General features: G+C 40.2%; 1 protein-coding gene across 3 annotated transcripts in view; it reads left to right on the top strand.

The window, feature by feature from the left end:
* The first annotated feature begins 6,309 nt into the window (after nucleotides 1-6,309).
* NR3C2 (nuclear receptor subfamily 3 group C member 2) overlaps nucleotides 6,310-25,552 on the top strand; it is a 208,972-nt gene continuing 189,729 nt past the window's right edge. For 2 of the 3 annotated variants that reach the window (XM_054989701.1, XM_054989699.1), the window contains exons 1-3: nucleotides 6,310-6,999; nucleotides 10,863-10,929; nucleotides 14,211-15,990. In XM_054989701.1, coding sequence (XP_054845676.1) covers nucleotides 14,213-15,990 — 1,778 coding nt within the window. In that variant the 5' untranslated portion in view covers nucleotides 6,310-6,999; nucleotides 10,863-10,929; nucleotides 14,211-14,212. The remainder of the gene's footprint in view (nucleotides 7,000-10,862; nucleotides 10,930-14,210; nucleotides 15,991-25,552) is intronic. The other variant, XM_054989700.1, reaches the window with a different exon arrangement.

The following is a 25,552-nucleotide window of genomic DNA, read 5'->3' as shown; positions in this document are numbered from 1 at the left end:
GGATGAGGAGGAAAGTAGACCTTCAAAATGACAGAAAACTGATACAACCCTTAAAGACACAAGTAATCAACCACTTGCCTCCTCTTATGTAATATTATACTATCATCATCATCATAACATTATGCTTATATACCCATCTTCTAGACAGATTAGTGCCTATTCAGTCTGGTGAACAGTGTTATTATCCCTACAATACAGCTGGGGAGCTGGGACTGAGAGCCAAGCCACAAGTGACGCCTGACACAGGTTGGACACTTGTCAGTTTCCCTCAAGTTTTGATGGGAAATGTAGGCATCCTGGTCTTGCAGCTGTAATGGAGAGCCAAGCTGTAAAACAAGGACGCCTACGTTTCCCATCAAAACTTGAGGGAAGCTGACAAGTGTCCAACCTGTGTCAGGCGTCACTTGTGGCTTGGCTCTGAGAGGAGTGGCTTACTCAAGGCCACCTGTGGAGCTCATGGCAGTAGTTGGAGTTGAACCAGCAAAGCAGTGAATCGCATCCCAACCACTTAACCATTATGCTATAGCAGTTATTACATATACCCCAGGATTTGCAATTGTTATTCAGTGTGAGCAACAGGTCACCTAGGGCAGTGGCTCTCAACCTTTGGTAACTTATGTCCTACCGTATCAAAGAACCTGGGTTCCACCATGAACCCCACCTCCCCTTTTTTAAAGAAAGACATTTATATGTTTACAGGAATTCTGTCCCTGTTACATTTCATTTATGGTGAGTTTAAGGAGATAAACATTGTAACAATATGGATGGGAGTAAATTTTATTGCTACAGCCTTAAAACACACACACACACAAAACAAACAGTTCTATTAACTTAATAGTTGAACATTATAATAATACTGTTGAATGTAATTTTTATTGCTAAAATTGTAAAATGGATGGAGGGGGGAGGAAGCACCATGAATAATCCCTGGCACATAGGGCTGGCAGGAAGCCCACCTCAGAGACACTTGCTGGTGGACAGGAGGGAGCGCAAAAGGTCATACAGATAAGCCATAAAAGGCAGGGTCAGCAGGAGATGGCAGAAATGGCACACTTGCAGATGGACGTAGGGACTGAGAGACAGCAAAGTCTTAGTAATGGTTAGGAATCCTCCGCATCCCGGTAGATTATTTCTGCATCCAGCTGGTGGTTCACATAGCACAAGCCCAGAAAGACTAACCTAGGAAAGCTTCCTGGATGCTCTCTGTTGGCAGACAGAATTGTCCCTCTCCTTGTTGGTCTTGCTTGCTACCAGTGGTACTGTTCTTGGCCCTGCCTTACTGAGACCATGGCATAGAGAGCTTGCATCATTGTCAGCAAGGCGTTCTATATTTCTCATACACAGTAATTTTGCAAAAGCCTCCAATTTTGAGCTCAGTGAATAGAACAGTAAAATATGTTTGAAATATGGTTTTCAGACGCCATGTTCTGGCCCTCAGCACAAGCTGGTGGTTGCTTATGTCAATATGCATTAGCAATGTAACTGTACTATACTTGGAAGTAGTTCAACCACATTTATTGCTTAGGCCATTAAAGAGCATTTAGGAAAAAGAAGAGAAACTAGGTTAAAAGGGAGCATGTCTGTAATTCAGCTAAATCTTTCAAGTATATAGCTAGAGTTGGGACTCAAGTGGTTAAAAATAGAGTGTACATTAAATATTAACGTACAGCCAAACATAAACATACAGTATAAAATGTGTTTACATATTTATTTTTAATTATTTATAAAAATAGTTGAAAGCATGTATTTGGAACCCAGATGAATTTAAGAAAATAATCTAGAAGATTAGAGAAGATTGCATTTGCTGGGTCTCAGATAATTTCATCTATTTAGGGATCAGGATTTAGGGCAGGGGGTACCTGAAAAAAACAAAATCTGGTTTACAATCAAGGTTTAATTTGAGCCATGCCTTAGCCTGAGAAGTGGCTGGAATGCTTAGTGCAATCCTAAGCACACTTGCTAAACAGTAAACCCCGTTGAGCTCAATGGGACTTACTTCTGAGTAAACATTCTCAGGATTACACTATAAGGCCTGTTGTGGGAACACATTAAATAATGATGAGTGCCTTTATAGACAGAGTTCTCCCATAATGATCGTAACCAGCCCATACATATTTAAGGGTGGGAGCAAGGGCTTCCAGGACTTCTAGACAGGCTTTGAGTCACAGTTCCTGTGAGAAATTAATGAGTAATAATTTTTAAAACCATTTAAGATGGTAATGTTTTGTGTGATAGATTATGATCATGCAGGAGTGGAATAGGAAATGCCCAGCTGCCTGAACTGGAACCAATTCAGAATGTCATCTGCTTGTATTATTTTCTGAAAATAAAGCACATGACCATTAAAAACCAATGTACAGTAGACTGATTTGGCACTGCATCGCTATGCCTGCTGCCCCCAATATAAACTCACTTGAGTTGGAAAGTGGAGGTGAAATGTGACACTCGCTGAACTTCAGTTGTAATCTTGTTTTGCAATGCATTATCCACAGCACATTTATCTCTATCTGTCCTTGGGAACAAAGATGACATCTGCCACAGAGTGGCTTAAATTTCTCTGACTGCAGCTTTCGATGTTATGAATCTGACTCAAGTTAACTTTTCTTATAACATCTAATGCAAGGAAAGAAAAATTTCTGAAATGCCCTTACTGTTACTCTTGACCTACTTGGAAATTATGGCATGTTGCTCTGAACACTCACTTATTACTGCACAGTAGAAAAGAGCAAGAGTATCTGAAGAAGTGAGCTATGGCTCATGAAAGTTCATATTCTACTACAAATTTTAAGTCTTATAGGTGTTACTGGACTCTTGCTCTTTTCTACTGCTACAGACAAACATTTATATTTATTTATTTATTTAATTTATATTTCAATTTATATACCGCCCATCCCCAGGGGCTCTGGGCGGTGAACAGTTAAAATCAATAAAAACATGGCTACTCATCTTGATTACTGCACAGCTGCAGTAAGTAATCACAAAGCAAAGTTGGTTATAATTATTTTAAATGTCTCTGCTTAGTTACATATATGTCTTAAAACTCATACCAGTGAACCTATCCTTGGTTCCTTTTCACTTGAATTGTAAATGTGATGTTAAGATAGGTTATGCTATTTTGTACATTTACTTCTGTACAGGGAGCAGCAAATAGAGCCAAAATAAGCCCACAATTGTGTTAATCTAAGTAAAATTGATTTTATATTGTTTACATACTTGTTTATATTTAAAGTTGCTATTTCCATGAAAGATGAACTTTTATATTGAAAAGCATCTCCAATAATGCGAGGCCTTTAAATTAATAACTTTCAGAATGCTATTTTGAGGTTCAGGATATTATGATTGTTAGCAAGAGCTGTTCAAAGGTTGTTAAAATATACTGCATACTTTGTCACTTGCTCTTCTAAGGCACAAATAGAATTTCTCAATGAATTAGTACAAAGTTTATACCTGGTCCTTCATTCTTTTATTAGCTATCATCATTGCAACAAAGGACATGTTTATTTTACAAAATTTATACCCCACCTTTCTGCCCTCGTAAGGGCCACCAAGGCGACGAACAGATTAAAAACATACATAATAAAATCACATCGTAAAAAACTGTAAAACCAACAAAAATCTACATTGAAATATATGTATATGAGGCAGTCAACCAACGACTGGCTAGATATCACTTCTTGGAATGACCACTGAAAGGTTGCCTGAAACTGTTCCTGCATGGTAGCTACTTCATGCAACAATTTTTTGTGTGTGTGTACCAGCTCATAACATAAATCACTGCCCCCTCCCCAGCTGTGCGCTTTGAGTCCACACTGCTGTTAAAAATTCCTAGTGCTAATTTATGGTAATATGGATATAATCCATGGGGTGTGAGCCTGATCCACGTGATTTACTGATTCACATAGAATGGCTTACCACATAGGCCAGCTGCCACACAGAAATCTTTTAAGCAACCATAGTGCAGTATCCTATCAAACTGCTCTAATTTGATGATACAGCTTCAGATGCTTGTAGCCTGGGTTTCTGTAACTATTACAGTTCCATCCTAAACAAAGTAACACACTTTCAGCACCATTAACTCCAGGCTTTGAAAGGTATAAAGGTGTTTAAGATGGCCACGCAAATCTTACTTGGATATGTGGTGGTGGAAAGTGCCATCAAGTCATAGCTGACTTATGGTGACCCCCCCCCTAGTGCAGTTTTCATGGAAAGAGGCTAACCAAGATGGTTTGCCATTAATTGGCTGCCTCAGCAACCCCGCTTTTTTGGAGGTCTCTCATCCAATTACTAACCAAGGCTGACTCTGCTTAGCTTCTAAGACCTGACAAGATCAGGCTTGCCTGGGCTATCCAAGTCACGGCCACCCAGCCATACTTACCGGGTATTACCTAAAACTTTGGGCATGTATTTATTAATGCAAATCAGTAGAATGTGAATAAACTGTGACAAATATTGGGAATAAAGAATATACTGTATATTCACCAGTTTGGGGAGTTGCCAGGAGTGGACAGAACTACCTTATGAAGAGTAAATCCTACCTCTAAGGTGTATGCTTGCAGGAGAATGAGATGGTGGAATGGGAGGTACCACTTCAGAATGTAGGTGGAAGAGTCACCTGTTCCCTCATGTATATAATCCCTAAATAAAAATCAGCATAGCTAGCCTAACTTTTTGCATGCTGTACTGGTTTTCCATTTACTGGGAGTTATTAATGTAGGGGGACACGGAAAAATATAATCTCTGCCCTGCAGAGTGGAATAGTGAGATCTAGACTACCACAGTGCTCTGCCACCTCATTCTACTATATCTATATACCAGGCCTAAGTCCCAATGTTAAAGATTCTGTATAAAGTGCAGTCAAGATGCAGCTGACAAGAGAACAGAGGTGGATGCAAACCTAAACTTCCTTGGTGGTCTCCCATTCAAGTACTAACCAGAGCTAATCCTGCTTAGTTTTCCAAGATCTGATGAGATATGGCTATTTTGGAATGATCACAGAATGTTAAGGATTTCCTTGTAATAAAGAAAAGGCACTCTGTGCATGTACTAAGCAATCATTATTAGTCATATTCTAGGACTTACAAGAATGTGTCTCAGTAGGGATTATGCAGGTCCTACAAAAAGAATAAAGATTATATTAGCTTCTGTGATAACAGCAGGGGCGTGTTTAAATTAATGCCTTGTTGTCACTGTATCTCCATACACACACAACCACAATACAGACCACCTTTATTATAGAAAGTGGGAAATAAAGCACTTTGTAAACTGTAAAGTGCTACAGAACTGACAATAAAAATCTCTCATTTGAATCCACAAATGGTCTCTGAGAACTCTGTATGTAGAAACTTCAAGGTTAATAATTTGGTCTTTTTGCTGTTGTTTATGCACAGCTGTGATTTGTTGCAGAAAATACAGCACATAAATCAGTGTCGATAAAATCAGGGTTCAAATCCCATTATGGCCACCAATTTAACGGATGACCTTGAGCCCTCCAATGCCTCGGTCTAGAGGATAAAAATGGGGGGGGGGGGACAACTTATGCTTCTCTCAGCTTTTGGGGGAATGGGATTCAGGACTATAGGCGATACATATCATAAAAGTAGTGGTTTCATATCACAAGCCACGGCTCCTCTAAACTCACTGTAAAAAGGCAGCCTCTCTAACTCCATCATACATTTTTAAATAAAGACCCTTTTTAAGCTTTCGGCACTGGAGGGCTTGTAAACTTTGCAGCGAAAAGATTTAGAAACAGAGGGGGGAAGGAGCCGGTGGGGTGGGGGGACCTGTTGTGCCTTGTCGCTGGACTTGGGCAGAGGCTGAGGGTCGCCGAGATGGCGGCGGCGGCGGCGGCGGCAGGGGAAGCGCGCGCGGCGAGAGATGAGCTGCCGCCGAGGACGGAAACTGCCCTCCCCCACTTCCATTTTCCCTATTAGAGGCGGCGGCGTCTCCCTCCGCGTGATGCCAGCGGCTCTTGGCCTTGCCCGCTCGCTCGGCCTGCTTCACCCGCCGCCTCCTTCTCGTCCGGGCACCACTCGCCAGCCAGACGCAAAGCCGGTCAGAGACGGAGCGAGACAGTCCTCGCGGCGCTCCCCTCACTTTGTGCGCGCAACGGGAGTGGGCGGGCTCCCGCGCTTCAGCGTCTGCCGCCGCCGCCTTGAGAGACACGCCTGGAGAGAGGGCGAAGGGAGGGCGCTGCGCTGAGCTGCTCCTCCCTCCCCTCCTCTCCCCTCCCGCCGCTCCACAAACCAGGAACCCTCCCCAGCAGCAGCCCGTTGAGTGTGTGTGTGTGTGAGAGTGTGAGAGAGAGAAAAACACTGGGAAGCCAAAGCGGGGAGAAGGAGTGAGGAAAAGGCAGCCGCGGGAGAAGGAGGAAGGTGAAGAGGGAAGGACACGCGCAGAGGAGGCAGCCCAGAAGAGGCGGCGAGGGGTGGGGGAGAAAAAGTTTACACCCTCCGAAGCGGCGCTCTCGCTCGCTCTCCCACCCGCCTCTTCTCGCGTCGGCGCGGCTGGCGCAGATGGGAGTTTTTACCTGGAATGACACAAGTTTTTCCCCCCTTTTAAAAAAGATTGGGGAGGGTGTCTCCCTTTTTTGAAAATATAGCACAGCCCGTTGCAGCTCGCCCTCCCGCTCCCCTCCTCCAGCAACGGCCGGCAATGTGACAGAACGGGGCGCGAACCCTTCCGAGAGGGCGAGAGCTGTCAGCGAGGGAGGCGAGCCGGCAGGACTTGACCCCTTCCAGCGGCGCGGCCCCGAGAGAGACACTGGGACTCACCGCTTGCTGTGGCGGCGGCGGCTGCCTGCCTTTGCGTGTGAGCTTGTGGCAGCCCCCCGCGCTCCGCTGCCAGGATTTAACCTCAGATCGCCTCCGGAGATTGGACCCCCCACCTTCGTGGCTGGTCAGCCGTGGACTGATCATACGCTTTGGGGGAGGGGGGGTCGTTTAGACCTGGAGGGTCTTGCCTCCTCTGGCCATTTGCATGTCGTGGAGAGGGAAAATGAAGGTGAGTACAGGAAAATCCCTTGGCTCAGAATCGGGGAGGGGGGGGGCTGCAAGCAAGATCAATATGTATTAGTTCCGCTTGAATAAAAGGGGAGAGAATTAATGGGTGACACCAGTAATTACCTTTCTAGGGAGAATGTGCAAAAAAAGGCACTTTCAGGTCATTGCTAGTTTTGTGCATATCCAATTTTAAAACTTGGGAGAGAAGAGCAACCATTTCGGCCTTTTGGTGGCTGTTGGTCATGGAAGCTAGGCTAGTTATTAGCCTCGTAATGAGTCTGGAAACGCGGATCAATACCTGTCAGAAGGCAAAAATATGAAGGGCGCGTGACTTTTAACGTAGTTGATCGATTTATTTTATTTTTATTTTGGGTTTGCCCTCCTTAGTAGGAGAACCGCCCCGGGACTTGGAATAGGCATTAAACATACCTCCCCCCCCCTTTCAAGTCTTTTAGAGTCTCTCGTTTATGCATGCGCTTTTGCAACCTTTTTTTGCCTAGGGTGCCTGAAAATTCATTAAACTTTATTTCTCAGGGAGTTATTTTTGTCTGGATATTCTATGGAGAGAAACGGGATCAAGAAGGGTGTGTGCGCCAGTGGAGGGGAGGAGGGAGGATATGTCTGCTGGCGAGAGGAAGGGGGTCGTTCCACCACTAGCTGCTTGGTGGTGCCAGAATTTGGGGACGGGTGGGGGGGGCATACTTTCATTGACCCATGGAAACCTGCGTCATTACAGTCACTCTTCAAAAATGTCCTTGTCTTCCTTTAGTATATTTAGAAACTCCGGCCACAAAGATGGAGTGTGACGCGAAATCCTTCCTAATCCTGCTAGGGTCTCCAGTTTGGGAGCCAGTTTTATGGCTCCCGCTTATCAGTTCGTGCAACTTAAAAACCCTGAGTAGCAGTTGGCAAAGTATATACCAGACGCAATAAAATGCAATCAGAGAACCAGAGGGCAAGTCCTTGAGTCTCTCTTCGTAGGGTTTCTGTTTATTTTTTTAAGGGGGCGGGAGCCATGCTTCTGACATTGACAACATTAATGTTTTCCTGTTGTTTAAACACGGGAATTAAAAAAATGGAAAACGCGGTCGATCTTGCTCTTGCAGTTGTTCCGTGGTAAAGAGGCAGTGAGTTAAGGCGCAAAAAGGAAACAGCTTCTAAAGCGCTCACCTTGGTACAGGTGGAGTTAATATCTCCAAGAGACTGCGGTAGGCGGAGAAAAGAGTCTCGGGGAAACCAACCCCCAATCTAGATATTGTCTCCATTGTAAAAGAAGGTAGGGATGGGTGGGATGTGACTTGGAAAGCCCTCGCAGCTGAGAGGCTGGGCGCTAACTCTCACTAGGGCTAGGTTGTCCGAACGGACTTATTTCTCTCTCCCTTGAAAAGCGTTTAGCTGTTTGCTTTCCATAAACGTGTAGAAATATCCGATTAGTTTGGCAACCTCCATTTTTTTTTCTGTTTTAGCTGCATGGATTTGGGGGGCCAGCGAAAAGAGTGTGTGTGGGGGAGAGGTAACTGCAGGTTCACCCCGTGCAAAAGTGGAGGGGGGTTCGCTTAGACTGGTTCTATAGCTTTAAGGAGAGGTACATTTTCTAGCTTGTGTCGCAGCAACTTTGTATCAGTCATGTCGCCCGCCTGGTGACTGACAAAAGCTTCTGTCCAATGAAAAGCGTGCTGGGGCTAGATAGCGTGGCTTTGCTCTTCCTATTAGCCAATGGGAAACAGAGAGGAGGAACGTTGTCCTGAACTTTATCTGAGCACGTGACATGTTTTTAAAAGGACTTGGCACCTTCCTTGCCCCCCTAGCATAGTGCATTGGGAGACACACTGAATATGAAGTTAGGAACACTGTTTAAAAAGAGCGATTAACTCTTGATCGTCTGTGCCATGGAAAGGAACTAGGCGGAGGGAAGATGTCACGTGTATTATACCAACAGGTGGAGGGGATAGCCATTATAGAGGGGGCTACTGGAAATACGGAAATTGTCATTTTAGCTGGAAGACCGATTCTTGCAAAAGAAAAAAGGAAGAGAGGCCACAAAGTATAGTCTTCGTGCCCCGTTGTGGGGGGGGGGGAGATAACTTTTTGTGCATTCCTCAGAGCTGCCTTACAGTCTCATCAGGGATGCATTTTCACATTCTGTTACCACATACCAGGGGTATTGCCTGTATGTGTAGCTTTAAATCGCTATAGTTATCCCTGGCAGGTTTCATGCAGAGAGATCTTCGGGAGAGGAAGAAGACTGGAACAATCTAACCTAGTAAAGAAGGATTTTGATGTAGTTATGGAAAGATGGAGAGGGCTCAAAGGTTTGGACTGGAGGGTTTTTTTTTAATGAACTGTTTTTTAAAATTGTTCTTCACTGCCTTAGATGTCTTTTTATAAAGGTATTGAAGTGAGATGGCAGCCAAGCTGAGATCGGCTTGATCGTCTGCAAGCAGGCACAGTTTGAAGGACAGGACTTTTGTTGCTATGGCTGGGTTGCCTGGGTGGGGAATGAGACTGGTGGAAGCTAGTTGGATTTAAGAGCTTGAGCTGTGCTTGAAGGCTGTAGGCAGGGTTTTCTGAGGTTAAAAAGCTGTGAGGCAGAGCATCATCCAGCCTGTCTGAGAAAGAATAAAGACTGTGTGTGACGGCGGGAGGGGAAAGGGTGGGGTTGCTTTTACAGTTGTCTGGTGTTTTTAAAGTTTTGAAATTGAATTTAGAATTCTTCCCATTCTACCAATTCTACCTAGTTCAGTTGTTGCTCAAGTAAATTAAGGGACATACAGGTCCTACTTACAGTTCTATATAAGAGTTTCTAAACTTGTCCTTATTTTAGAAATTAAACGTATATTTCTATTTCATCATTTAAATATAATTGTGCATGCATTAAATATAGGAGTGCATGCAGTAGTTGACCAGACATGATTGTCCAGGTAATGCTCAACCTTGCTGTTTTGCTTATTCCTCTAGACGACAGATTGAGATGGGGGAGGGCATGGGAAGAAGAAAGAAATGATCAAGTGTCAGTTTTAAATCTTGTCAAGTAATAGTACTTGTACTTGGTGCAGACTATATATTGATGGAGTCCCATATCAGTGTTGCCATTTCACGTATAAAACAGATATACGTGCTGTTCAGTGGAAACAGTGCTGGCTGTGGAAAATCCAGGTTCAGTTACTTGCTTAGCAGTAAAGTGGGTGGCCTTAGAAAAAATCATTCTCGGCCTTCCTCTCAAGTATGTTCTGAATGAAGCTAAAATTAGATAACCTTGAAGCTCCTTAGAAAAAGGGTGGGATGCAGATGGTATAAAATGCTGTTCACAGGGTTTCTTCTAAATAGTTGTCCTAGAGCATATTATAAATGCCTTGTAATATAGTTATGAATGACACTTGCCAAGTCACCACATATATCCGGTGAAAAATCTCCAGGCTATTACAGGTTACAGATAGTGCTGCAGGTGTCACGTATTTTGTCCTAAACCCAGATGTGATGATTGAGTTGCATATAGGGTGCATGAAAAGTACAGTAATACTTGAACTCCGTGGCTTGTAAACATCTAGCAAGTGTTTTATTGCCAGAACGATAATATATAATCATATCAAGGGCACAGAGATATCAGTAGTATTAAAGATTTTTCTGTCAATTTCCAGGCGAAACTTACTAATCATAAGGAGATTCTCATTTTCATGGCCATATTTTGGGAGAAGAGCATAGAAACCTTGGTTTGCCTATTAGAAATGATTTGTCTTGTTTATAGAAAATATATTTATTGCTTTTGTTTTTTAAAACTGAATCTGAAAGTCAAGTTTCTAACTGTTTTAAGAGTAGTCAGTTCATTGTTCTAATGTGCCATATACCATTTATGTTTAACTCTAGGAGGAAGTTGAATGAAGTGGTGCAAAATTGATAAATATATGCCATGATTTGCCACAAGTGGCTTCATGTGAGTTAATCAATTTATCAGTATTTTATGGATATTATGTAATATAAGTTTTTGCTTTGTAAAATGTATATATTTATTGCATGTCGCTGTTTGTTATATTGTTTATTTGGGTAAGCACAATGTTTGTCATAAATCAGATAGGTAATCATATGTTTATTCCAGTATTTTATGTATAAAATAATCTATGCACAAACAGAACAAGATGGGGAGAAACTCAAAATAATAATACCGTGGATAATCAGTCAATACTGTGGCAAGGGATAATTAATAGGTAATCAATACTGTGACAAGGGAAGTATAGACATAACATGAAAATTCATAAATTAAAAATATAATTTTTAGCCAAATGAGATATGGGGGGAGGGGCTATGACTCCTTAGTAGACCAGCTCCTTTGCATGCTGAGGGTCAGTTCTTGGTATTTCTATTGAAAGGATCAGGTTCTGTGAAAGACTTCTACCTGAGACCCCAGAAAGCTGCTTACAGTCAGTTGACAAAACTGTGCTTCATAGACCAATGGTTTTGATTCGGTGTAATGCAGCTTCATTTTTTCAAAACGCTGTTAAACTATTAAAAATAATATATTGTGTAAGAAATGTATTAAGCAGAACAGATCGTTTAAGTAATATTTAAGTAACTTTTTAAAAACTTGTCCATAACCTTGCACACAAGCTTTCAGCTGCTTGACAAAAAAGTCTTGAATTCGGCTATGTATAAGACCCTTCCAGGCCAATTTCTATTCCAAAAATTTGTAAACATAAGGGATTGCAAAGAACAAAAGTTTAGATTCCCAAATTAATAGAGAAATAAATTAGATATTCAGAAGCTAGATTTAATTTTGATTTCATAGTACATGCTCACATTTAATAAATTTGACAGTCATGGTTTGGTGAGGCAGTAAAGCTCCAGCTGTTTAGCCTGTCTCATTAACCATATGTGTTTGACGTAATGTCACCATGGTGTAGAGTTCTAACCATATATGCCTGATATGTACAATTACTGCCTTCTGGATTTAAGGAATTCTGCATTGTCAGGTTTATGTGCATAGTAATCTTTGTAATCTTTTAATCAAGGGTATTAAACTCTTGTGAATCCAACAACCTTAACTATGTACCGTGCAGATAGATATCCAAGGGCTACCCCCAAAATTTTTGGATGACAAATGGCCAGTCTTAATGGAGGAGCTACTATAAGAGTAGTCCTTGTCATAATGCTCAAATCCCTTTCTCAGTACCACCTCTGCCCCAATCATTCTGTACCTGTTTAATTCCCACGCTGCTAATTTAGATTATGGTGGGGAGAAAGTCTGATGCTGTGGAATACAGTGTAGGCTCTTACTTAGTGTAGTGAGGAAGAAGACTGTGAGGATGATTCATTATTTTTGTGGAGTCTGGCAAGCTTGCAGTGGGCCATATTGGGGAGTCTAAAGGGCCTGGTAAGGAGCCCAGAACTTATGTTTGACAGGTCTGTTTCAGACATTAGCTTTAATGTGTTGAAGTGAGGGACAATTCTGCTGTTCCATTGTGTTAAGTTCATATAATTTGCAGAAAGTTCACTTCAGCCTTTTAGATGAGCATTCAGGTAACTTGCCATTATCTGGTGTGTCTGGAAGATATCTCTGTCAATCTATGTTAAATCAGATGGTGCACAGTGCAAGCATTTATTTGGGGTGCACACATTTTTATACTTTAAAAAGGAGTGTGTTTTAATTCAAGTTGCTTGCACATCTTTCATTTATTTTTCTTATTAATATGTAAGCCTCTTTGGCATAAGTATTTGTTTCCTTATCAATGGATTTTATTTTAGTTCATGAGTGTCCAAATAACTTGAAACTTTAAATAAATTGGCCATAACTACTGTATCTAGTGCATAGAAATAGGTACGCATTTTAAGAGCTCTTCTTTAAACAAATTAATAATCCTATGAGATAAATGGTTTCCATAAAATTGCATGACATTATGTAGTGGAAGGTAAGGAAGAGAAATGCACACTGGTCCCCTACTGCTCTGGTGTTTGTAACTGCCTATGAGCCAGTCCAAAGAAAAAAGTAAATGCCAGTATTTAAACATTATTCATACAATAAAACGTATCAGGGGAGCAACTATAGATTCATGGTAGAGCACGTGTTTTCATGTATAAGGTTCGTACTTCAATCCCTGAGACCTTCAGTGAATAGCGAGGAAATTCTCTGGTAGAAACTTTGCAGAGCTGCTATCTACAATGTATACTCTTCTGACAAAATGGAGTTACTGTCCATTATGTCCTTATGAAAGAGCAAACATTGAGTAGTTTGTCCTAAGTAACGAAGTATAAAATATTTTTGGTAATAGAAACATTTGGTTTGTCCCACTTACTGAAAAAATGTAAACCCTTGTTTAATAAATTTTCATGTACCCCTTTTCTGTTCCAAAATTAGTGGGCTGGATTGTGTTTCTAATATGTTTTGTATTTCTTGTTACATTATTGAATTATACCCCTTTGGGAAGCACCCCCAAGGGAAGTTATATAGTTTTTTCAGGTGTTCACATACCTTTCTATCAGTTTTGTGACTTACACTGAAGTGGAAAAACCATGACCGTTTTATCTGTGATTTTGTTGCTGTTTCCTGATTACTAGTTGGGAGAGGTATAACTAGTGTGCAGACAAAACCTACAGAGAAATCCTAAACAGAGTTACTCCAGTCTAAGCCCATTGATTTCAATGGGCTTAGACTGGAGTAACTCTGCTTAGGATTTCACTGCTTGTGTAGCAGTCATGGCTTCCTTAAGGAGACTTAGAAAATGGTAAGGAGTCATTTTACTGAGTTGCAATCCCATGGAAGAGCTATAGTTCTTAGGATTCTAGGAGCAAAGTCATAAAAGTTAACCATCTTTAATTAGTTATGTATTACTAACGAAAGAGAAGAATAAAGAGGAACCTTATTTCTTCTGGTCTACTGCATATGCAACCTAGCTAAAATATAATTGTTTTTAGACTAGTACTAATAATGAGTAATAAACTCAAATTTATCACTAAAAGAAGCATGCAAATAGAGGATTAAATGTATTCTGAGTTTGTCTGATGTCTGTAGCAGAACAAATGAAATAATTTTACAAAATTGTTTTCGTTATTTCTGGCTTAATAAGCCGAAAAGACATTTCCCAAAGAGGGACAGAATATAAAATAAGATGTTTGGGTGTCATGCTGAAAAATTTGATTATGTGTCCAATGCTTAATGCTTTAATATGAGACAACATTTACATATGCCTACATAACTGAATTTTACTTTACTATTTTTGGTAGTTATGGAGACCAAAGGCTATCACAGTTACCCAGAAAGCCTAGATATGGAGAGACGCTGGAGTCAAGGTTCCCAATCTATGGAGTATACGTCTGCAGGAGAACGGGCTGAAGAAAGTAATAACTATATGGAGATTGTAAATGTGAGCTGCATTTCTGGTGCTTTTCCAAATAGCAGTGCTCAAGGAAGCAACAAAGAAAAACCTGAACTACTCTCTTGCCTTCAGCAAGACAATAATCAGCCTGGTATTTCAACCTCTGACATAAAAACTGAGTCGGACTCAAAGGAACTTTCTGCGACTGTAGCTGAATCAATGGGTTTGTACATGGATTCTGTAAGAGATGCTGATTTTACCTATGAACAGGAAAGTCAACAAGGAAACATAAATCCTGGAAAAATGTATCAAAATGTTGAGCAGCTGGTAAAGCTATACAAGGAGAATGGCCATCGTACCTCTCCTTTAAACACCTCAAGCAGGCCACTGAGACCTCTGATATCAGATTCTGCAAGCTCTATGAATGGTGGGATCATTCCAGTGATCGTCAAGAGCCCTAGAGTATGTCAGGAGAAGAGTTCTTCAGACTGTAGTCCTCAAAGCATGACTTCTCCAGTGTGCAGCCCTCCTGGAATTAATTCTGTATCTTCAACTACTCCTACTAACTTTGGAAACTTCACAGTGAATAGCCCAGTAAACCAGGGAACACCTTTGTCGTGCTCACCCAACATTGAGAGCAGAAGCTCAATGTTGCATAGTCCTGCACATGCTAGTAATGTGGGTTCTCCTCTTTCTAGTCCTATTAGTAGTATGAAATCTCCAATTTCAAGTCCTCCTAGTCACTGTAGTGTGAAATCGCCAGTTTCCAGTCCTAATAATGTAACTATGAAATCTTCAGTGTCCAGTCCTGCAAATATGAACTCCAGGTGCTCTATTGCCAGCCCTTCTAATGCCAATAATAGGTCCTCTCTTTCTAGTCCAGCTGTTAGTACTGTAGGGTCCTCTATGTGTAGTCCAGTAAATGGTGCACTAGCCTTTCCTGCATCTAGTACACCTGTTGGACCTGGCACAGGCCAAGATATTGTTCCTAGTCCAGATACAAAAGATAAAGGTGCTTCAGAAATCATATTTCCTAAAATAGAGGAAATGGAAAATGCCATCTCTAACAATGAAATAACTAATCAAATGAATCGCATTCAGTTTATTAAACCCGAACCAGATGGGGCATTCAGTAGCTCATGTCTTGGAGACAACAGCAAAATCAGTTCTGATCCCCCATTTTCTGTATCAATAAAGCAAGAAACAGCTAAGCATTCTTGTTCTGGTGCTTCTTTCAAAGGGAATCAAACTGTAAATCCATTTCCATTTATGGATGGATCATATTTTACTTTTATGGATGATAAAGACTACTACTCTCTGTCTGGGATTTTAGGACCACCTATTTCATCATTTGATGGCTCATGTGAAAGTAGTGGCTTTCCAAATCCAGGCCTATCTGTAGGAATTAAACAGGAGCCTGAAGAGAGCAGCTATTATCAAGAGAATACTCTGCCATCTTCAGCTATTGTTGGTGTGAATTCAAGTGGACAGTCATTTCACTATAGGATTGGAACTCAAGGCCGAATCTCTTTATCACGACCTGTTGGTAGAGAGCAAACTTTTCCTCATATAAGCTCATTTGCTCCAGTAAGTACTCTAGTGGAATCATGGAAACAGCATGCTGACATGTCGTCCAGAAGAAATGATGGGTATCCAGTTTTAGAATACATTCCAGAAAATGTATCAAGGTAGGTGTGTTTTTCTTATATGGCTTAAAATAATGACTACTTGAAGTTGGAAAAATATTTGCAATTGTTGTACAAAACTACACAGTTATAATGTTTATTATTAGAATATTAGTTTTTCCTGTAAACACACCAAATTTTATATTTGCTAATATGTATTTGACTTATAAACATTGTAAACATTTAAAATGTAAACAGGTAAAATATCTAATACCTATATTGTCACACACTTAATGATAGTGCTTTAATAAGTTTCTGGGTTTCAACATCAAATATTGTGTGCATGTAAGAAAAATTTAGCATAGACTTGCTAGATATTTTTAAAACCACTGTTTACAGGGCTTTGCAACCATTAATTGCAGTTGTCTATTAAGAAATATTTTTATTTTGTGATAGTGAGTGTGCACTAGTTTCCAGGGGGCTGAAATTAGCTATGAAGACATTTAGCAGTATAATTCTCTTGCATTTAATAATTTAAGAGCATTGTGGCTTAAATGCACGTGCACTCAAATGCCTCCTTAATATAGTAGGTCATTAGAGCCTAATACCTGTTGAACTACTAAGAGTTTGTTTCATCCATTCAAATACAGTATGCACTGTGAAATTATTCTGTGCATAGCAGGACTGCTCATTGCGTGTTTGGAATTATAAATCTATTCCATTTGGTAGGAATACTCAATTTTATTAATTTTATATCAGACGCTGAACTTGGCCTCTGTGTGGAGAGCTCAACCCAGAGAAGGGTTCAAGAAAAGAGGGGAGATATTTTTCTACACACTTAGAGGAATACCTAGGTTTACCCAAAAGTTACAAACATTTTTTAAAAATGGGAGTTACAAGTTTCCCCAGTACCAAGGAAACCTTGTTTGTGGAAAGACAAATGATGTTGGTTTGAGAGTTGGGCAAAGTGTGTGCAGAGTGCAGGTCACATTGCTGCCCTTCCCTCATCTGTCTTCACCACTAGGAAGGAAAGAAGAGGGATGTTGGACTATTAAGGGCCACAGTGTGTTAGGGCTACCACCACTGTCTTTCTCCTCTTCCTCTTTCTAATTTCCAGGAGGAAAAAAAGAAGGTGTCCAAAGACTGGGGGAGGGGGCACTCTGTGCCAGTGATGTTTGGTTTGGGAAGAAGCCTAAGCATCTGCAGCTAGCTGTTATGTCCCTCCTCCACCCGGCACTTCCCTCTACTGTCACATGACCTGTGCAGCGGAGGAGGAGTGGGAGGAGCCACCACTGCCCCACTGCAGGTTGAGGTGGCAGAGCTGTAGTTGGACTGGTTAGTCAGTGAGTGGCCTGTTGAGTGAGGAGCAGCAGATAGGATTCCCCTCCCCCCGCGTCTTGCAGGTCCCCCACTAGTCACTATGATTGTGCACAGTTTATATAATACAGGAATATGTGTTGAGGAACTGAGACTGTCTTTTTGATCTCTCAGCAAAATCATACTTCTTTTCTTTGTGCAGCCTTTTCTGGATCTCTGTTCAGCTACTGATATTTTCCCTATCTTCTCAGGTGCTGTTCTTTTATGGTTTAAGTGGTATCTTTTACATATTTTTCTGCCAGTGGCTCTGTTCCTTCATGTTTTTCCATTTCTATAAAAGTTCCTCTGATGTCAACCACACATGCAAATGCATGTAACTGAATCTTAATTATGTTTTTTCTAATGAAAATGCACTTAAGGAGAGGGGATTTTGAGGAGAAATATGAAGAGAGGGAGCATGTATTTTTACTTTGCCTTCCATTTCTCCATGCCAAATAGCCCTAAGTGGCTTTCAACCTTGTATGGTTCCAAAACCCTTGTGGAATTCTGTGGATATTAGTAGCTGGAGGTATTTTGGGGTGGAGAAATGATGGGCACCCTGTCTCTTCCTCCTCTTCCTCCTCTTCCTGATGGTCTAGATCCAGTTTGGTGTAGAGGTTAAGAGTGTGAGACTCTAATCTGGAGAACCGAGTTTGATTCCCCTCTCCTCCACTTGAAGCCAGCTGGGTGACCTTGGGTCAGTCATAGCTTTTAGGAGCTCTCTCAGCCTCACCCACCTCAAAGGGTGATTATTATTGTGGGGATAATGACATACTTTGTAAACCACTCTGAGTGGGCGTTAAGTTGTCCTGAAGGGCATTATATAAATCAAATGTTGTTATTACTTTAAATTCTGCTTTCACAAAACATTCTTATTTTTTAAAATGGGAAACCAAGTAAACAGATAATAAAAGCAGAAAAGTCATCTTTATGACTTGATGTGTGACCACATATTCCTGATATTTCTCCTTGCTTCCTTGCCCTAATTTCTGTTGCTTTCTCAGTTATTTTTCAGTGGATGAATGCCTATTTTTACAGACTTTGGTGAAATTGAAGTATTACTTTATACTCGTTCCTCCTCAACTGCTTCCTATTGTTCTTGATAATGTTATTGTCTGTTCTCCTTGAGCTTAGAATAGCCTTTGGTTCTTTCCTTTCCTCTACATGTCACTACTCTTGCTAAGTTCTATTACCTTCTGTTGATTCATATTTCTAAAATTTACTCTTTTCTCTTTAACGCTGGAGTTTTCCGTACAAATTGCAGCAGTTCAGATGCCATCCTGCTTCTCATGATCTCCAGAGTTCCACATGTAAAAAGGAAGCATGAGATCTAGAACCAAACTTTCCCCAGCTTTTCCCCACCTTTCCCCCTGCACACATACTGTGACTTATTTAAAGCATCTTATCTATATGCAGAACCCTTACTCCTGTTGTGCTTCTCTTCTCCCCCCCCCTTTCCTTTCCCCAGGTGCTGATTGGTTGGCCACTTGCTGGAAACCACTCCCACCCTCCCCAGTTCTCTGCACTCCTTTCCTTTGTTTTCCAAAAAAAAAGGGGGGGTAGTAATTCTGGAATGTTAATGCAGTCAGACTCCTTCAATCGTGGCTTTACTTTTTTGTATTGTTGAAGCAGATCACAGTCAAAGGTAGCCTGTTAATACCTTTGCACTCTGGAAGAAGTCACACACACACTCTTTAAATTTAAATTCATGTTTTAATGCAGCTTTGTTTTTTAAACCTCTGAAAACAATGTGCTTTTCAAAAGATTATTTCTTGTAAAGCACTTTGGTATAATAGAAATGTGCACTGACTATACAGAATGGAACCTAGAGGTGAAGAGACATTGATTCAACAGTTACTTGAGAGAACTATGATTTTGGAATCACTTTCCCAAGTCATTTTGTGCTTTGGTTCAAATGTGCATGAGAAATTTCCTTAATATCCACATAGTAAATCAGTCGTATCTTTACACTAGAATACTTCAAAGTAACAGGATCAGTTTTATCTACAAATGATCCTCTTGTTGGAGTAGTCATAGTCTCTTCTCTTGTTCAAGGATGTTCTGCCAAGTGGTGATATTAATGAAAGCTTACCTATTTCCTATGGCTCATTTTTTTAAAGCCATTTGGTTGACTAACCGTTCTCTCATATTTTATTTCATTGATTGTTACTTGACTATCTAGATAGATAGCCTTCATAGTTTTTACTTTTAAGTTTGTGGCACTGCATGTGCAGGAGGATTATTTGAATAAACAAGGCATTCAAAATATGCCTATTTACTTCTGATTGTATTCTCTTGAGACAGGTCTGCATAACACTCCATGAAATATGTGCTTCTCCCTTTCATGAGTATACAGATTAAAGTGTTACTGCAATACCTTAAACTCTTGTTACTTTTTGTTTCATTACATTATTATGTATGTTCCCCGGAGACCGCTTCAATCAGTGGATAAATGTTTACTGGTGGTACCCGGCCTTAAGGAAGCCTGCCTTGCTTCAACCAGGGCCAGGGCCTTTTCAGTCCTGGCCCCAGCCTGGTGGAATGTTCTGTCAATGGAGACCCGGGCCCAGCGGGACATATTATCGTTCCGCTGGGCCTATAAGACAGAGCTGTTCCAGGCGTTCGGTAGTTGAGGGGGGCGGTGCCATGTCGGCCTCCCACCTTTGGGGTGGAGGGGTTCTTCCCACCATTGCACCTTCATGTATTTGGTTAATTTATTTTATTATTGTTTATTGTATGTTGATTTTAGAATTATTGTTTTCTTGTTTTTATTAATTTTAACTGTTGTTCACCGCCCAGAGCTCCTGAGGATGGGTGGTTTATAAATTGAAATAATAATAATAATAATAATAATAATAATAATAATAATAATAATAATAATTTTAGTACCAACTTGTATCCTGTCCTTCACCCTTATGTGGCTTTCTGATTAATGATTTTGCTTTTGTGGCAAAAGTATGGTGTTCCATGGTGTTCAAATCATCAAAATATAGGCTGGCTTTCTCTGCAATCCAGAATTTCCAACAATGCTTTATTCCGTTTGGAAACCTAATTTTCAGAAAAGTGCAAACCACAGTTTGCAAATCTTCTGCAGAAATGAAGTCTTTCATTACATGACTGAGGGAGGATGTGATGAGTTCCTGAAGCCCAGATCCCATTGGATTGCTGTATGCAATAGCAAGCCATAACATTCCATTATGTATCCCCAAGTACTTCATTGCCAACCATAAGGCTAAAATTTGTGTGTGTGTATGATATTGGGTTATTTTTTTTCACCCAACAGTCATCATGGGGCATTAAAATTGTCTCAAAATAGAGGCCAACATTATAGCAGGGAGCATTTGAAGCTTCACATCATGTAGAATATTGTAAAACTTGGGTTTGAAGAAGATAGCAAATCAGTATTAGGTAGGAACAAGCAACTTGTCTTGCAGTAAATATTTAGCAGGCACCTAACATTACTAATAATTCATCATGAATAATAAATTATATGATCAAAAAGTTACTAATGCTGTCATTGAAGGCCTTTTGCATACAGCCGTCATGGTGAACCTAAGTAGCATCTCATATGGGTGAATTTCTCTTTAACTGGAACAAAAGGGATATCGTAAACCAAATACTACCAAATGGTGGTGGTTTGTGTGTTGGATTCATAATAATTGGAGGGATCTCTGGAAAAATACATTCTGCATTTTGAATGAACAAGATGTGTCCTGATAATAGTAATTCAGCCTTTCAAATATGTGTTTAAAAATCTGTGCTCTCCTATCCATTTTTCTCTTAATTTCTGTGATTCAGGAGAAAGTGCAGAGGTCTGATCATTGCTCGTTCACAGCACATATTTCTTCTGATTGAAAGGAACAGTAGGAAGTTAAAGCTGTAGTACATGGGCAGAAGATACTACTGTAATTGTGTGTACTTATGCTCCCTTTGGCCAAGTTTTAATATTTTGTTGGTTATCTAAATTAATAGGTTTGCAGCTTTTTTCCTTAAGTGTTGTCTCCTTCCTGGGACATTGAGGTAAAGGCAACAGTTGACTGTCTGAGCTTGTCATCATTTACCCATTGATCCTGAAAAATCAGTTAGATAATTCTATTTAGAACTGCTGTCATTTTTCATACATATACTCTCCGATTGCTCTTTTATCCCACGCAGCCTTTTGCCTCAGGTTAGGTAAGTTGTAATAAAGCCACCAGTTTTCCCATTCACTAACAGAACAGACACCCCACTATATCCATAAGTATGATGTCACTTTTTACCTCCCTAACCAAGTTGACTGCAAGTATGAAAGTGTGGTTGAAATACAGTTACACAGCTGGCAAACTAATTTGTTTCTTGATTGTGCCTTTCTTATTGTCCATAGGATTTTTGGTCTTGGAAAATAATAATAAATTAAACTGACTACATGAATACTTGTCAATGTAGATACATATTTCTTGCCGTTCATGAATTAGTGTTTGATATATTTTCTTTGTGTAGCCAAGAACTTCCAGGTAATCATGGCTTAAAGATGTACTCAGTTTATAGTTACAGAATATTTTTCATAGTATATCTGGTTCTGGTGGATAATATATAAATAGGCATAGGTACACGTTTATAAATTATGTACTCAAATGGTCAAAAAGTTTCTCCCTTGTTTTAAGCAGCTGTTTTGAGCCAAAACTATACTCAAGGAGTTAATGGTGTATTTGAGATTATATTTGGTTCTTCCTGATTCACAGGGAGGACCTGCAAGTAACAAACGATGGTTAATAAAGGAGGAGCTTCCAAAAAAGATACTATTTCTGTTCTAAAATGGTTGCTGTTCTTTTTTTCCATAAAGTAACATAAACTGGATCTATTAAACCTATAAAAACGCTATTAAAAGTATTAATCTCAACATTCTTTATCTCTTAGGGTTTTTTCTAATTTTCATATTTATTTGCTTCTGCAAAAAATAGTTGGGAGAATAAAACTTAGAAAATATATTTTTTGGAAGACTTGTGGTTTTCTTTGCCAGGAATTGGCCGTGAACCCACCCACCCCACCCACCCCCAATTTCTCAGATGTTTGCCACTTAGCTAGCCAAAAATGTTTTCTCATCTAAGCAAAGGACAAAGACCAAAGATAAGAACTAAGGGTGAAGGGATGTGAACAGCAACAAGGGGGAAAAATGGATGGTGGCAGATGGAGCTGGATATCTTCTTAGGTGAGTTTCACTAGGAAAGTGCCAACAGACAGCACATTGTTTTAGGAAAGCTCCATATCATGTCTATTTTCAAACCTTGGACAGGTTTTCCATAATCATAAAGAGCTTGTTCTGAACCTTCTCTTTGCATAAGTTTATAAGGCCGTAGTTTAGGATAGATTTGTATCGTTGTACACAAATGTCATTAGTAGAAAGCAAAGTCTGCTATTGTACATACAGTCCTCTTTATTCTGTTTGCTTTTGATATAGAAGAAACATTCTCCCAGCTTCTCCAAGGCTTTATGACACTGTATGATCAGACCATGGTGCTCTTCAAGCTGCTGTTGGTCTTAGCCTCTCTGAGGTGAAAGTAAAAAGGTCTTCTGAGCTGCAGATTGACCAAGTGGACAAAGGGGGATGCTTCTGACTGGTGTGATCGGTGGCCATGTTGCTCCTCCTGCATGACCACAGGATTCCATTGTTGCCAGAGTGAATTGGGAAGGAGTCATGCTGCGACATCAGAACTCATCCTTGGTAGTCATTTTTCCAGTTAGTGAAACCACTTTACACTTTAAAAGGCCTTTATTTAATGCTTAATGCCAGTCAGAAAATTTTGTGTGCTCCACTTCAGAGATGGTGTAATATATTATGAGTCAAAATATAAACTTTTTATTAAAATGATAATCTGAGTGAGAGTGCACTTTCTGAACTTGTGATCATGCCAGCTACATAATTTTCAAAAGTGGTTTAGGAAAATATCACATTTACTTGAAATAACAATAAAACTGAAGAGGTTGACCTTTTGTACAGATTCAGCAAAAGTTTTATCTTTTTTTAAAGAAAGGCATTTTTGCCTGTAACTTTCCAGATACCTCAAGTGTATTTATTTTTCTTCATACAGACTCTTGTCTTTTTAAGCACAAAGGGCCAACATGTTGCATTTTATAGGAAACCATCTGTGGAGGCCATGGCGAATTATAATAATAACAATAACATTTGATTTATATACTGCCCTTCAGGACAACTTAATGCCCACTCAGAGCAGTTTACAAAGTATGTCATTATTATCTCCACAACAAAACACCCTGTGAGGTGGGTGGGGCTGAGAGAGCTCCAGAGAACTGTGACTAGCCCAAGGTCACCCAGCTGGCTTCAAGTGGAGGAGTGGGGAATCAAACCCAGTTCTCCAGATTAGAGTCCCGGCACTGTTAACCACTACACCAAACTGGCTCTCAGTTATGCCCAGACAATTCAGAAATTCCCCCAAATCTTTCCTTCTCTAATTGATGCTCAGCTGATCTTAACAATTTCTCCTTTCTGGAACTTGCTTGGTCCTTATCAGGCTGGATTTTGATTTTTTTTCTTTTGTTATTGTACAAAAGTGTTTATTTCTTGATTGCTTGCTTGGCTGTCCCCACATAGGTGGATATCTCTGCCTTGTCTATTCTTCTTTCCCTTTAGGGGTTGGTCAATTTATTATTAACAATAATGATCTAAAAGCAAAATGTTTGCCCACCAGTACTTTGCAAAATACCAAAATTCATGTGTTGAATAATATCACTGTTTCCTGCCAGACTTTTTTTTTGTACTGTGGATCCTGCACATTTGTAATTGCCCCATCCTAAGATTTGCTGTCCAACTGAACAATTGGCGTTATATACACATTCCTTTGGGACTGCTGGCAGATATCTGCTGTGCTGCAAACAATGTTAATATTTGACTTGGATATAGGCCAATGCAGAAATGGTTTCTTTTTATTTGAATTCTATTGTTTGTTTTTTAAATTCAGGTTGTGATTTTAATTTAAAAATGGACACGTAGGCAATCTTGCTATTTTTGTGAGAGCTTGAACTGTATTTTTATAAAAGCATTGATGTTTATCAAGTCTTCCTCATATTTTTGTTGTCCAGAGTTCGTTGTTCCTCTTCACCCATTTCATTGTCATTTTCATAGAACTATGCAAACTGCCTTTCCTCTGCAAGACTGGGAAAATTCTGTGTAGGAATTCTCTGCACATAGACTGTGAAGAATTATGGACTTTGGAGTTACGATTTGAAAGTGTTACTTATTCTGATAGGAAAGTGAAGCTGTGTTTTGTGCTGGTTCAACCCCCATGAGCTTTGCTGAGGCAATTGTGTTTAGGACAGCTGCCAAAATGAGGATGTTCATATTGATTTGTGGATTCTAGTGATAGTTGGACAAACTTGGTCAGTGACATTCTAACACCTGGATCCTAAACAAATTACTTGGAAATAAGTTCCATTGAAATTCATGGAACCTACTTTCCACATAATGTGCTTAGAATTTCTGTAAGTTAATATAATATTTCTTCAAATTATCCTTCCCCCCCCTGCCCCCGTTGCTTGCATTCTGATACTTTTGTCAATCTACTCAAATTTAAATGTCTTTAAGTTACACTTAGTCTTGCTCCGGAAATCCAGAGTTATAGGCGATCATGACGTTGTTCATAGAGAGACTTCAAGCATGTAAGAAGGTTCGGAGAAAAGATCTTGTTGTGTGTCAACTCAGGAAGTATTTTTATGCTGCCATACTTGCTTTGGAGCATCTGCTTAAAGTAATTTTTTTTTTAAATGTGTGTGAAATCTTAAATACCACCTCCAGCTGGAACCTATCAGGAGGTAGGAAATTTGTAGGGCTCCCCTCCCCCACTCTTCTATTACGAAAGTAAAATGGAATATTTAAAGCAAAACTTTTCTGTGCTGTTCAATATTATTTGGTACAGATTTTACCTTTGATTCAGTCAAGTGTGTATGTGCAATTGGCTTCTGTTGTTATTAAAGAAGGCAGAGATCTGTTTTTGCAAGTTGATCCACAGCAGAAAAATAAGAAAACCCTAGCAATGTTTGTGAGATGCACTTGGAGGATTTGCAAACACTGAGTACAAACCAGAGCCAGGGTACAAACCAGGGATGTGGATGGCTACCACCATCTGTACGTGAGAACCCTGTTGTTGACACAATAGGGCTTTCCTATTCACTTCTGGGATGTGCCTAAAGGCTTATTAGAGGGAGCACCTTCCTGTGTTTATAATATTGCTCAGCAGAATACAGCGCTTTGGTTTGGAGCCATTATGTTTGATCT

This window comes from Eublepharis macularius, chromosome 10 (assembly GCF_028583425.1).
Source record: "Eublepharis macularius isolate TG4126 chromosome 10, MPM_Emac_v1.0, whole genome shotgun sequence".
Classification (NCBI taxonomy): Eukaryota; Metazoa; Chordata; class Lepidosauria; order Squamata; family Eublepharidae; genus Eublepharis; species Eublepharis macularius.
This window is presented reverse-complemented; position numbering and strand designations above follow the sequence as displayed.